Source organism: Cryptomeria japonica, chromosome 7 (genome assembly GCF_030272615.1).
Source record: "Cryptomeria japonica chromosome 7, Sugi_1.0, whole genome shotgun sequence".
Lineage (NCBI taxonomy): Eukaryota > Viridiplantae > Streptophyta > Pinopsida > Cupressales > Cupressaceae > Cryptomeria > Cryptomeria japonica.
The window spans coordinates 12,641,722-12,654,891 of NC_081411.1; the positions used below are offsets into that span (position 1 = coordinate 12,641,722).

At 34.4% G+C, this 13,170-nt stretch overlaps 1 protein-coding gene across 1 annotated transcript; it reads left to right on the plus strand.

Moving 5' to 3' along the window:
- Positions 1-9,804: 9,804 nt before the first annotated feature.
- LOC131039905 (SKP1-like protein 1A) lies at positions 9,805-10,248 on the plus strand. Its single transcript, XM_057972752.1, has one exon. The coding sequence runs from the start codon at positions 9,805-9,807 to the stop codon at positions 10,246-10,248; it is 444 nt and encodes a 147-aa protein (XP_057828735.1).
- Positions 10,249-13,170: the final 2,922 nt, after the last annotated feature.

A 13,170-nucleotide genomic window follows, 5' to 3' on the forward strand; every position in this document is an offset into this window, starting at 1 on the left:
CATATCTTCATAACCACATTCATGCATTTGCATATGATCTTATTGTACTTGGTGTATTTGACATCTTTAAAATTCTTATGAGTTTTCATTGCTTTAGCATGTTATTGTTTCATCAATCCTTTCTTCTAAAGCATTGTTATCTTCTATCATGACCTTTATAATGGTTCATCTTCTAACCCATTTCTTCTCTCTGTGTTTTTATTGTTTTTTTCATTCTTGAAATCTTCTTCAATGACTATAATTCCAGCTTCCATATGAAGACAAAATTTGTCTACCTCTTTCACTGTGCAAATTTTTTTTATTCTTATCTTTTACGTGTCTCTTCATCCTCATGTTATTTTCTTCTTTACTCCTTCAAATTTAGCATAGGGGACCATGACACCACAATGGGAACATCGTACCAATAGGAACCATGGCACAATGATGGCACCATGGAAACTTATTTGGGTAGTTCCACTTATCCTCCTTGGGTTACATGCAAATAAAGAACTCAAACACAAAAAAAATCACACAAAGCAAGTTTAGTCAACCTACCTCATCTACTAGGAGACCCTCCTCAATGGTTTTCCATACATTCTCCATCATAGTGAGTTGATCATGTTTTCTACATGACATTTTCCCCTCTTTCTAGACCCATAAGCACATTAAAATAAAAAGTTTGAATAAGACAAATAAATAGTGAATGTGTAACTATTTAAAGGTAATTGATCTTAAAACCCTAATTTCTTATGTTTTACCAATCTTCTCATATCTTGGGTTAGAGGACTCTAATTTTTCTGTCATTGATTACATTTGAATCATGATTCAATCCTCTATATTTAAAAATTATCATCGACTAGTGTTAGTTTCATATCAAATCTTCTTGGAATAATTTTTCATTTACTTACCTTACATAGTTTGAAGATTCAAACATGGCAACTTGTTTCTACCACATAGTGTGATAAGATTTTTTATTTTAACTAACAATGTGGTTTTGTAGAATGTGGTTCCTAAAATTGTACTAAATATACTACTTGTAGTGCCACAAAATTGCACCATTATGCAAATACATGCTTATCTAGGCCTCTGTTTTGCATTTCTAGAGTCTAAAGCCTATTATGCTTGAGCCAACTCAATTCAGTATATGTTTTTAGCTTTGGAGAGATAATGGTGCCTAAGGCAACCTACTACCCTTAGTTTGGCCCTAAATTGAAATCACACAATGATTGGATTGACTTAGTGAGAAATTGTTTCTCTTGTCAGCCTAATCTATGTTTTTTACCCCAAAATTCTTGGAATAGGTATATATGCAAGGCTTCTTCCCTCATTTTGAGATTTGTCTATCTTCTATCAACTAGAAGATGAATCTCTACCTAAATTCTATTTCAAGATCAAGGGATCAAGCATCAAGGCACTGAAGACTAGGAGTTTGTGTTATTTTTATGCATTTGTTATGGCCTTCATGATCTTCTCTTTCTAAGTCAACTACAAGTCAAAATCAAGAATCTTCATGAGCACTTCAACATGAAGAAGGCCTATGAAGGTATAAGAATTTTAATTTAGTTCTGGCCTCTACTACCTAACAACGTACTTTCAATTTCAGACCCAGTTCAATTTAATTTCAAAGCTAATTCCTAAACTAAGGTTTCACTTAGGAAAACCCCTTTCTCCACAATAATTTCCTCTCTATTTTATGTGTAGGAATAGGTGATGAAGCTACATAAAGAGTTGCAAAATAATCAGATAGAGATCCATAATCTATAATTCATTATAGTCAAATCTAAATGGAGTAGGTCGAGCTAGGTGACTGCGTGTCGAGTGTGGGTTGAGATCGGCAATTGAGTCCCTACACTTTTTCATGAAATTTGAACTATAGGTTATTTATATTCTCTAATTTTGCATACTTTTCTAGAATTGATTTTTGAGTTTGTTGTTGTCCTACACAAGTAGAAAACTATCATTTGAGCTTACTTTCTACTGATTCATTCATTCTCCCTTACAATTATATTTCACCCTTCAATTCAACAATGGAGGACCACTACATCCACTTTGTTCTTGAGGCTAGTGGATTTTGTCCATCTGAATGTCATCAAAGCTAATATAGGACTAGTTTCCTAGTTTGTATTCATTATGCTAGTGAACCCTATTTCCCACATTACATTTCGATGAACCCAAAGTGTCTTATGCCCACTTCTAATTTTTATAATTAGATTTCATTTGTATGCATTGCTGATAGGGAGATTGAGTGAGAAGTTACTCAGTAAGCCTAAATTGGTCTAATTTGTCAAGTGGACCCAAAAATATGCTTCTCTATTGTATTAAATTAGTGTTTGGAAACATCAAAATCTAATACCCACACCTCTCCTCAAACAACCACCCTATTGTGTGTTATGCAACATTGCTCTAGCATGCTTCCTCAAGTTACTCAAGTCCTCCATTAGGGCTCCAAACTCCAAAATTATGTCTTAATTGTCTAAAATTGATGGGAATAGGTCTGTTGTGTGTCTTTAAATTTCTTTTCACAAGGTTTTAAGGTTCTCCCACCCTTAGGACAATCGGGTCCATTTTTTAGTGAAAATAGGGCTAAAGGGCTACTAGCCTGTGGAGGCCTAATTGAGTGAATTTTGCTTGCATAGTATAATGATGACTATATCCATCATGAAACCTGACTTGGATGGTGCTAACAAGGTGTAAAATCAAATATTTTTATGGTTTTAGCCCCTGGAAAGTTGGTATAATGATTGTCCATATTTTTAGGCAAATAAGTAGGGTTTTGAGAGGGTTTCATCCAAGTAAAAAGGGAAGTCACTTCTAAACTACACACCAAGCCCCCAAATACTTGTAGAACGTCTACCACAAAATTTGAAACAACTCTCCATCCCTTTCCTACATGACATTATGACAAACATTTGCTACACAAATAATTAATTGACTGTTTTATTCACTGTTACTACATTTTCATTATTTTTACTACACTTTCAAAGGTTAGAATAGCATGGAGACCTTCACCAAGGTATAAGGTAACTTAAAAACACCTTTTCAATACCTAGAGAAATATTCCAAGGCATGAACATGTTCACAAAGCAAGTTTAGACCCAAAAACTAGTGTACTTGCTGCCAGCTAGAACTAACACACACTTGCAAGGTGAAAAGCACATTGTTTGGTGCTCCAAATACATCCAAAAATCCTTGAAGACTAGTGTAGACCTTTGCCTCAAGTTTTCTCACTCAAATTGATCTTTGAGCACAAACAAGTTTGGTCTTACTCACATTGCTAGCCAAATCCATCTCCAATATGCCTAGCACATGCTCAAAAACACTTATTTCTCACAACCCTGGCCAAAATGTGCATTATTTACACTATACTTGAGCAATGTAACTTTTTTAAGTCCATCCATGGGAGCCCAAACTTGGTATTAGACAAGTTGATGCATTTTGGAGGCCAAAACCCTTGACAGGGCAGTCAAAGAACAAAAATGAAACTAATTTGTACAATCAACTTCTAAATACAAAACCAATGAAACTAATACATCAAATGCCTTAATTTACATTGAAATAAATCTCCAACAAGTACAGTATGGAAGCAAACTATCCAGTACGGACTATCACAAGAAAGGGAGTTGAAAAAGCATTAAAAACCAGAATTTTTTATATTTCCAATTGAGAATGTCTTCAAATACAATTACCAACCCTATAAAAAGAAGAGGGAGGCATATTTATAGCATCATGATTCAGTTATGAGGTCATGTATGGACAAGAAGCTGTAGGAGGTTTTCTTTTACAATCTTGTCTTAAAAATGACAGCTTTTCCAAGCAAGAAAATAACTTTTGTTGCTCCAAATGACATTTTTGAGCAAACTAACTAATCTATCCCTCCTAGACACTTGGGAATGATTAAAAAATACTCATAAAACATGTTCCAAAACTTTCCCAACCATTTCTAGTCTTGTAAGGCAATTTCCAACTTTTTAGCCCTTTTTTGCCTAGAAGCAGAAAATTGACAAACTAAAGCCCTAAGAAGAAAAACTTGATCTCTCAAGCACAAAATGACATAAAACACTTAGAAAAGACTAAAAACAGCCTATAATAGCATTCAAAACCTATTACGAGACTCACAAACACTTAAGCATGAAAAATACCAAAAATGGAGAGTATAAGCAAAACTAGGTGCTCCTGCACCATACTCCCCCAAAGACAAAGAAGTCATGTGACTCCTTGAGGAAGAAAAGAAGAAGGAATTCCAAAATTAGAGAAATCAAACTCATGTACGCAATTGGCTTCTGAAAGTGGTTTATCTTTCCACTTGATGAGATACTCCATGTACACTTGATGGTGAGTCTTCTTGTAAACTCTTGAGTTCGACACCTTTTTAGCTTGAGGAATGGATGGAGGGGAAAAGGAAGGTCTGAAAGTGACTTGTTTACATCTGAAAATCTATCATAATCCTTAGGAATCTGACCTTTGAATGCCACAAAATCTAAAACATTGAAAATAGGAGACAAAGAAAGATCAGTAGGCAAATCAATTTTATATGCATTAGAACCATACTTAGCCAATATCTTGCAAGGACCTATCCAACTCATTTGGAGCTTGCTAGGAACTCCCTTGTGCAATCTATACTTGTTTAAATGCACCATCACAAAGTCCCCAACTGAAAATTGAACATCCCTCTTTGATGCATCCATTCTAGCTTTCACTTTTTGTGAGGTATCTTGAAGAGTCTTTCTCACTTGCTGATGAACTTCCTTCATTGATTGAGCCATGTAATCAGATGTACCACTCTTTTTCTACATGTTACTAAGATCCCTTAACTCCACGACACCCCTTGGGTACATACCATAAATAATCTCAAAGGGACTCTTACTAGTTGACTTGTTAACACTATCATTGTATGCAAATTCTGCCCGATGGATGAGCTGATCCCAACTTTGGCCATATTCCTTTGTCAAACACCTTAAGAGGTTTCCAAGAGTCCTATTGACCACCTCAGTTTGGCCATCAGTCTGTGGGTGATAAGTTGAACCAAAAGAAAGATTAGTACCCAATCTTTTCCACAATGTCTTCCAAAAATGGCCAAGAAACTTAACATCTCTATTAGAAACAATGTTGGAAGGTAAACCATGGATTCTAATCACTTCCTTGACAAAAAAATAGGCTATATGACTAGCATCATGTGTAGTTTTGCAAGGAATAAAGTGTGTCATTTTACTAAAGCTATCCATAATCATAAAGATGCTATCAAAACCAACTCGAGTCTTAGGTAAGCCTAACACAAAATCCATGCTAACACACTCCCAAGGCCTTGTAGGAATTGGAAGAGGCTGATAAAGACCAGGATTAGAAGTATTACCTTTTTCTTTATGGCAAACCATACATTACTCCGCATACCTTCTAACATCTCGCTGCATTTTAGGCCAATAATAGAAATGTTGCACCAACTCCAATATCTTGTTGAGACCAAAATGTCCACTCAAACACCCATTGGGCTTTTCTTGAATCCAATTCTCCCTCATTGAGCCTTTAGGAACACATGCCTACCCACCTTTAAATAAGAAACCATTTTGTAAAGTATAATCAGCATATTCACTATGAAAAGAATTATCAAATGCTTGGCAAACCTTATAGATGGCTACAAAATCTTCATCATCAGGATACATTTCTTTGAAACATTCTATACCAATACTTTGAACCTGTACTTCCTACACTGTTAGAAGCCTTCTACTCAAAGAATCTGCTACTCTATTGCATTGTCCTTTCTTGTGCTTAAGACTAAAAAGGTATGATTGTAAGTACTCAACCCATTTAACATGCCTATGATTTAACTTATCTTGTGAATTCAAGAAACTCAAAGCCTAATTATTTGTATAAACAACAAACTCCTTTGGAAAAAAATAGTGTCTCCACTTTCTAAGTGCTTTAACTAAAGCATAGAGTTCTGAATCATAGGAAGAGTTCTTTTTAGCATCATTCAACAATTCACTAAAGAAAGCTAGAGGTCTATTATTCCGACTCAACACTGCACCTACTATAATATTACTGGCATCACATTCAATAGTAATTAACTTGTCAAAACTAGGAAGCACTGAAACTTTACCTTAGCTCCACCTTGTATAGTATCAAGCATTGGTGCACAAATCTCACTAAACCCTCTGATGAACTTCCTGTAGAACTGTGCTAAGCCATGAAAACTTTGGACATCACTTCCTGATTTGGGTGTAGGCTAATTCTTGATGGCTTCCACCTTGGTTTTATCCATTTTCAAATCTCCACTTGAGATCACAAAGACAAGATAAACTAATTCCTATTTCATAAAATCAAACTTTTCCAAATTGATTGTTAGCTATTCATCATATAATTTGTTCAAAACAATTTCAAGATGCTTCAAATGCTCTTGTTTAGCTTTACTGAATATTAGTATGTCGTCTAATTATACCACTACAAATTTACTTATGAAATCATGAAACACTTCATTCATGAGTGTCATGAATGTACTTGGGGAATTAGAAAGACCAAATGGCATAACTAGCCACTCATAAAGACCCTCATTTGTTTTGAAAGTTGTTTTCCATTCATCACCTTCTTTTATCCTGATATGGTGATAACCACTCTTGAGATCAATTTTTGTGAAATACTTTGCACCTCCCAAACAATTCATCAAATCCTCAATCCTTGGAATATTAAATCTATACCTAATAGTGATTCTATTAATGGCTCTAGAATCTATGCATAATCTCCATGTACCTCCTTTCTTAGGTGCTAAAACAATAGGTACTGCATAAGGACTTATACTTTTTCTTATTAGATTTTGATCTAGGAGTTCTTGCACTTGTCTTGCCACTTCTTTGTTCTCCTCATGTGTCATCTTATAGGCTTCTTTGTTTTATAAAGAGGCTCTTGGTATGAATTCTATCTGATGGCTAATGGCTCTAGGAGTTGGTAAGCTTGCAGGCGTTCCATCCCTTATAATTTATTTAAAGTTATCAAGTATTTGCTGCACTTCTTGTGGTATTTCAACCTTCTTCACCTTATTTTCTTCCTTGGGTGCCACTATGAGTGAAAATCCCACTCCTTTAGCCTCTTCAAGTGTGTTAATAAACTCTTTCTTATTCACTATTAAAATATTTTGATTCTTTGAACTGCTACCCTCTTTCTCTTCATTTATAGACTGAATTTTGTATGTAACACCATCTTTTTGAAATGAGTAGGAGTTCTTTTCATCATTGTGTATGGCTTTCCTATCAAATTGCCAAGGTCTACCAAGAAGTAGATGGCAAGCATCCATTGGAAGAATATCACATAAGATCTTATCTTGATACCCTCCTATAGTAAATTCTACCCATGCTTGTTCATTGACTAGAACATGTTGCTCACTATTCAACCATGTGACTCTATAGGGATGTGTGAAAAGGAATATTTCTAGTTTGAGTTTCCTCACTACTTCTTCTGAAACTATGTTATTTGTGGATCTTGAATCAGTGACCACCTTGCATACCTTTCCCATGATCTTGTAATTAATTCTAAACAATGACTTTCTTTGAATAGGTTACTGCTTGATTGGAACCTTTATCAAGACTCTTCTCATCATCAAACTCTCACCATCTTCTGATGTTAAGCTCACTTCATGAGCTTTGTTGCTTGCTGCACTTTCTTGCACATAATTGACTTTTCTTTCACCTCCTTGTGATGAAGTGGGTTTATCTGGACATCTGTAGGTAGGGTGTCCCAACTTCAGATAGTTGTAGCATTTCATGGTGGAGAAGTAGGACCCTCTTCCTGGTCAACTAGATCTACCTCTATCTGGGTTGCTAGATCCCCTTCCTCTATAGATTCTCTTGCTATATTAATCCCCACTTTTCTCAATAAGTTTGGATTCTCCTTGGGACCTTTGATATCCTCTTCCACCAAAACTTCTTCTATGGTCACTACCATCTCTACCCCTACTGCTGCCTTTGTTGTTTTGTTCTTTCTTTTTCTTATTCTTCTCTTCCACTTTAAGTGCTAGTTAATAACACTTGTGAACTATTTGTGGACATAACAAACTCATCTCTTCCTATATGTTCGATTGTAGTCCATTCAAATACCTTGCTACTTTTATGCTCTCATCCTCTACTACTTTGGATCTCATGCATAGTTTTTGAAACTCCTCAGTGTAGCCACTGACATCTAAGTCTTTTTGTCTCAAGTTTTGTCTTTTCCTATGTAGTTGGATCTCATAGTCTTTAGGAAGATAGGTTTCTCTAATATTGGATACCATTGCTTTCCAGGTGGCTATTGGTTGCTTACCTTCTTTCACTCTTTCCTCTTAGATGAACTTCCACCAAGTTAAGGCTTCCCCTCTCAACCTTGATTTTGCTAATTTAACTTTTTGGGCTTCAGTTATTCCATGACATTCAAAATGATTTTCTATGCCTTCAATCCATTCTATGAGAGCATCTGGATCCATCTTTCCACTGAAAAGAGCCACTACCTCTAAGGTTTTACCACTCATGGCTCTCAAAGCCTTCAAGAATGGTTCTTTCTCAAGAACTGGGTCAGGTATGGGGACCTCATCTTCTATTGCTACCATTTTTCCCTTATCTCCAACCTTATCATGGACTTCTTCAGTCTTAACTTCAACTTCAACTAGTTTTGTTGCTAGTTGCTCCAACCTCTCTAAGAGTGCTTTATTTTCTTATTCTTGGTCTTCGACCTTCTTAGCTAGGGAGATTGAGTGAGAAGTTACTCAATAAGCCTAAATTGGTCTAATTTTTCAAGTGGACCCAAAGATATGCTTCTCTATTGTATTAAATTAGTATTTGGAAACATCAAACTCTGACACCCACACCTCTCCTCCAACAACCACCCTATATATCTTCTATTGCCACAACCACCCACACCTCTCACTCAAATATATCTACTATTGAATGTTCACCTAAAGAAACTAACTATAAAATAAAGCTTAAGTAAATAAAATAAAAAAATGGATGTCCAAAAGAGTAACAAATAAAACTATATTTATATTTACTCAAAATAAAGTTTGGATACATACAAAAAATAAAATTCATATAAAAATTTAAGGTAACTACATTACATAAAATTAAAATCTTAGTTAATAATATATTTATAAAGTATATTACTAATTAAAAATCACCTTCCAAGAAAACTAATTCACAAAAGAACATAAATCATACTATTACACCTCACCTCTTACTATCTCTAATTACACTTCTAAGCTTACCAACATCAAATAATAAAAGCATAAATGGTCAACACCTAAAAAAAACCTAAAACATAACACCTCTCAAGACAACATAAATCACGCTCCTCACCTTTTACTATGGGTAATCAAAGCATAACAGGTCAACATGAAAAAAACGCTAAAACATAACCACCTCCCGAAACAACATAAATCATTTTATTACACCTCACCTCTTACTATCCATAATGAAAGCATAAGTGATCAACATGAAAAAACCCCAAAAACTTAACCAACTAACTAATATCCAAGCTTTTATAGACTACATGGCAAGACAAGATAAAACACACTATTACACCTCACCTATTATTATCAATAATTATACCTCTAAACTTCACCAATATCAAATAATAAATATCAAAACCTAAAACTTAACAACCACCTCCCAAATGAAAAAACTAATCCCTAAACAGCATAAACAAAAAATACCCTATATATACCAAATTACATAGCGAGTTTCCCCAACAGCATAAACAAAAATATCCCCTATTTATACCAAATTACATAGCGAGTTTCCCCAACCTTTTTTTGTCAATCCCTTCTGTAACATTCCCTTCGAGACAGGCATGGCGGAGGATCCCACTGCAGCCATGGCGAAGGAATGTAAGGTGAGATTGAAGAGTTCGGATGACACTATTTTTGAGGTAGAGTATGCGGTAGCCATGCAGTCGCAGATGTTAAAGAACGCTCTGAGTGACACCGGCACGGACGGCACCGTGCCTTTGAACAACATTTCCAGTGAAATAATGGCGAAGGTGGTCGAGTACTGCGCATATCATGTTAATGCCGCCAACACCATCTCGGAGAAGGATGTGAAGATATGGGATCAGGAGTTCGTGAAGGACCTTGATCAAGCAACCCTTTTTAATCTCATCATGGCCACCCAGTACCTGGTTATACACAATCTTCAAGATTTAATATGCCAAACTGTAGCAGACAGGATTAAGGATAAAAGCGCAGAAGAGGTCAGAGAGATATTTAACATACAAAATGACTTGACTCCTGAAGAGGAGGAAGAAATCAGGCATATTTAACATACAAAATGGGCGTTTGAGGAAGAAGGCTGGCCTGAAGTTCAGGAAGAAGTCAGGTGTGAAGGTTGAAAACATGGTACTTACGCTTTGTTGTCAAGTAACTTTATAATGAGTTTTATAATGAGTTTCTGTGCTTCAAGAAGTTATGGGTTTTATTTGATACTGGAATTATCCTGATTTAGGTGATAAGCTGATTAGGGTTTGGATTGTTTTGAGCAGATAAATCTGAAATGCTACTTTTCATTTCTTTTTTTATATAATTTGAAATTATTAAATATCAATTGTTCTGATATTTTCTATCAAAAAATATTATTGATTAATATTTTTTATATAAATTTAGTTAATGTGTTTATGTTTTATTTTAGGTTTTAATAATGGTATAGACATATATTCAGACATAATGATTGTTATTATTTAATTTAAGAATGTTGGGTTTTATTTGGTATTGGTATTTTCATGTTCTGTTGGACTTGTAATTGGTATTTTCTTGCTCTATTGGACTTGGTATTGGTATTTTTCTGCTCTATTGGACTTGATGTTGTTTTAGTTTTAAGTTGACAATATTTTAGGAAAGGGAATAGTGCATGTTTTCTTTTAGTTTTTTTCTAGTTGTTTTCTGAAGATACATCAAATGCTACTTGGGGTTTCTTCAAAACTGTTATTGATTCAGATCTATTGATTGGTATTCTTTAATCTAGAAACTTACAAGGTTTATTTGATATTAGTATTTTACTAATGTGCTAGAATTAATGTTGTTTTAGGTCATAATTTTACAATATTTTAAGAAAGAGACGAGTGTATGTCTTTCCGGTATGTTTTCTTTCAATTATTTTGTATGATTAGTATTTTTGATGTTAGTGTGGTTAATATGTTCATGTTTCTATTGATTGGTATTTTTTACTTTAATAATGTTGGGTTTTATTTCAAAGTGGTATTTTCCTGTGGGACATAATATTGTTTTAGGTCATAAGTTGACAATATTTTAGGAAAGAGAATATTGTATGTTTTTTTTCAAATGTTTTTTGAAGATGCGTGTCAAATGCTAGATAATTGCTCTCAATTGCTCTTAGAATTTTTGCTGATATTGGTATTTGACTCTGATGTATTGATTGGTATTCTATAATCTAGGAATTTATGGGCTTTATTTGGTGCTAGAATGTGCATTTTCTATTGGACTTATGCTCTTGTATGTCATTAGTTGACAACATTTTTAGAAAAAGACAAAGATATGTTTTCTTTCAATCGTTTTGTGAAGATACATCTCAAATGCTATTTTTTCTTTTCAATGCTAATATAATTTAAAATTACTAATATCAAGTCCACTATGATTTTATGTATTTATTTTGTGAAGATACATTTCAAACACTACTATTTGTTTCCAAAATTGATATAATTTAAAACTACTATTATCAACTAGGCTCATCTTTTATGTTGGAATCATTTTTTATTAAGAGAAAAATAGGTTTTGAAACCCTGCACAACATTTTTTGAAGGGACCTAGAACCCTTGGAATTTACAAGAATCTGAAACCCACTACATAGAACAAAGATGCAACAAAATGTCACTCAAGTAACTATCAGCCAACCCACAACCATACAAACATAAGCTAATCATAAAAGAACTAGCTGCAACAATCAACAAAGGCCTCCAATTGGCAACTCCAACCCACTTCCGCAAAACTCCGAAGAAGTGTTTCACATGATCTAACTCCACCTATAAGAAGCCAAAGAGAACATAAGCCTTCACAAAGCCACTTTCAACCTCTCCCACAAGGCCAACCACCCACTCCACAAGAGTAGTGCAAATTACCAATAGACTGAGAGACAAGCCCCAACAATCACATAGAAAGACTCAAATACTCCAAACACAGACCAAACCTTCCAAACAAAAACCAAAACCTAGCATAATTGCCACCTACAAAGTCCTAAGATAAGAAAACACACACCCATAAGAACAAAATCCAACCCAAACAATGTCAGAAAGATCATCCTTGAAATGGTTCCAACAACAATACACCAATCAATAAGAACCTAAATGACCACAACAACCAATGAACCACCAAGAACTGAATAAAAAGATAGCAACCATAAAAGCCAGTAAAAGAAAAATTCACCAAAACCTTCCATAGCAACAACGTCAGCTGAACTCATGGAAACAACCTTTGCAAAGACATAGAGCAAAGAAACCTAGGAATCATAGAAGGAAAAATGACTGCCACACCAGCAGTTCCATTCACCATAGGGACAACCACGTCCACAGCTAGATAGAGCCAGACACAGCAGAAGGAACCCACAACCATGTACACGACCAAAAAATAAAGGGAACCAAACATCTCATAAATAGAGGTAGAGATATACTCTGGACCCCCAAAAAAAATCATCTGCATCGTCATCCGAATCCCTTATGTGCCATATCACAATGTTATTGATTAATCTTTTTATATTATTTTAGTTAATTTGTTCATGTTTTTATTGATTAATATTTGTGTTTTAGTAAAGGTACATACATATATTCAGATGTATTTATTGGTAATATTAATCTAATAATTTTGGGTTTTATTTGACTGTTTTTTTTTTGTTTCTTAGGCTTAATGCTATTTGAAGTCATGAATTGCTAGTCTATGCTTCCTTTTGATTGTTTTGTGAAGTTTAGGTTGACAATATTTATGGGTGGGGCTAGTGTATGTTTTCTTTCAATTGTTTTTTGAAGATACATATCAAATGCTATTATGTTTTTTCCAAAACTGATATTTGAAATTATTTTCTTTTACGAATTTTACTGATTGAGATGTATTGATTTATATTGTTTAATTTAAGTATTAATGGGTCTTACCTCATATTGGTATTTTCTTATCGTACTTGACTTCATTTTATTCTAGGTCATAAGTTGAAGATATTTTAGAAAAAGGATTAGTATGAGTTT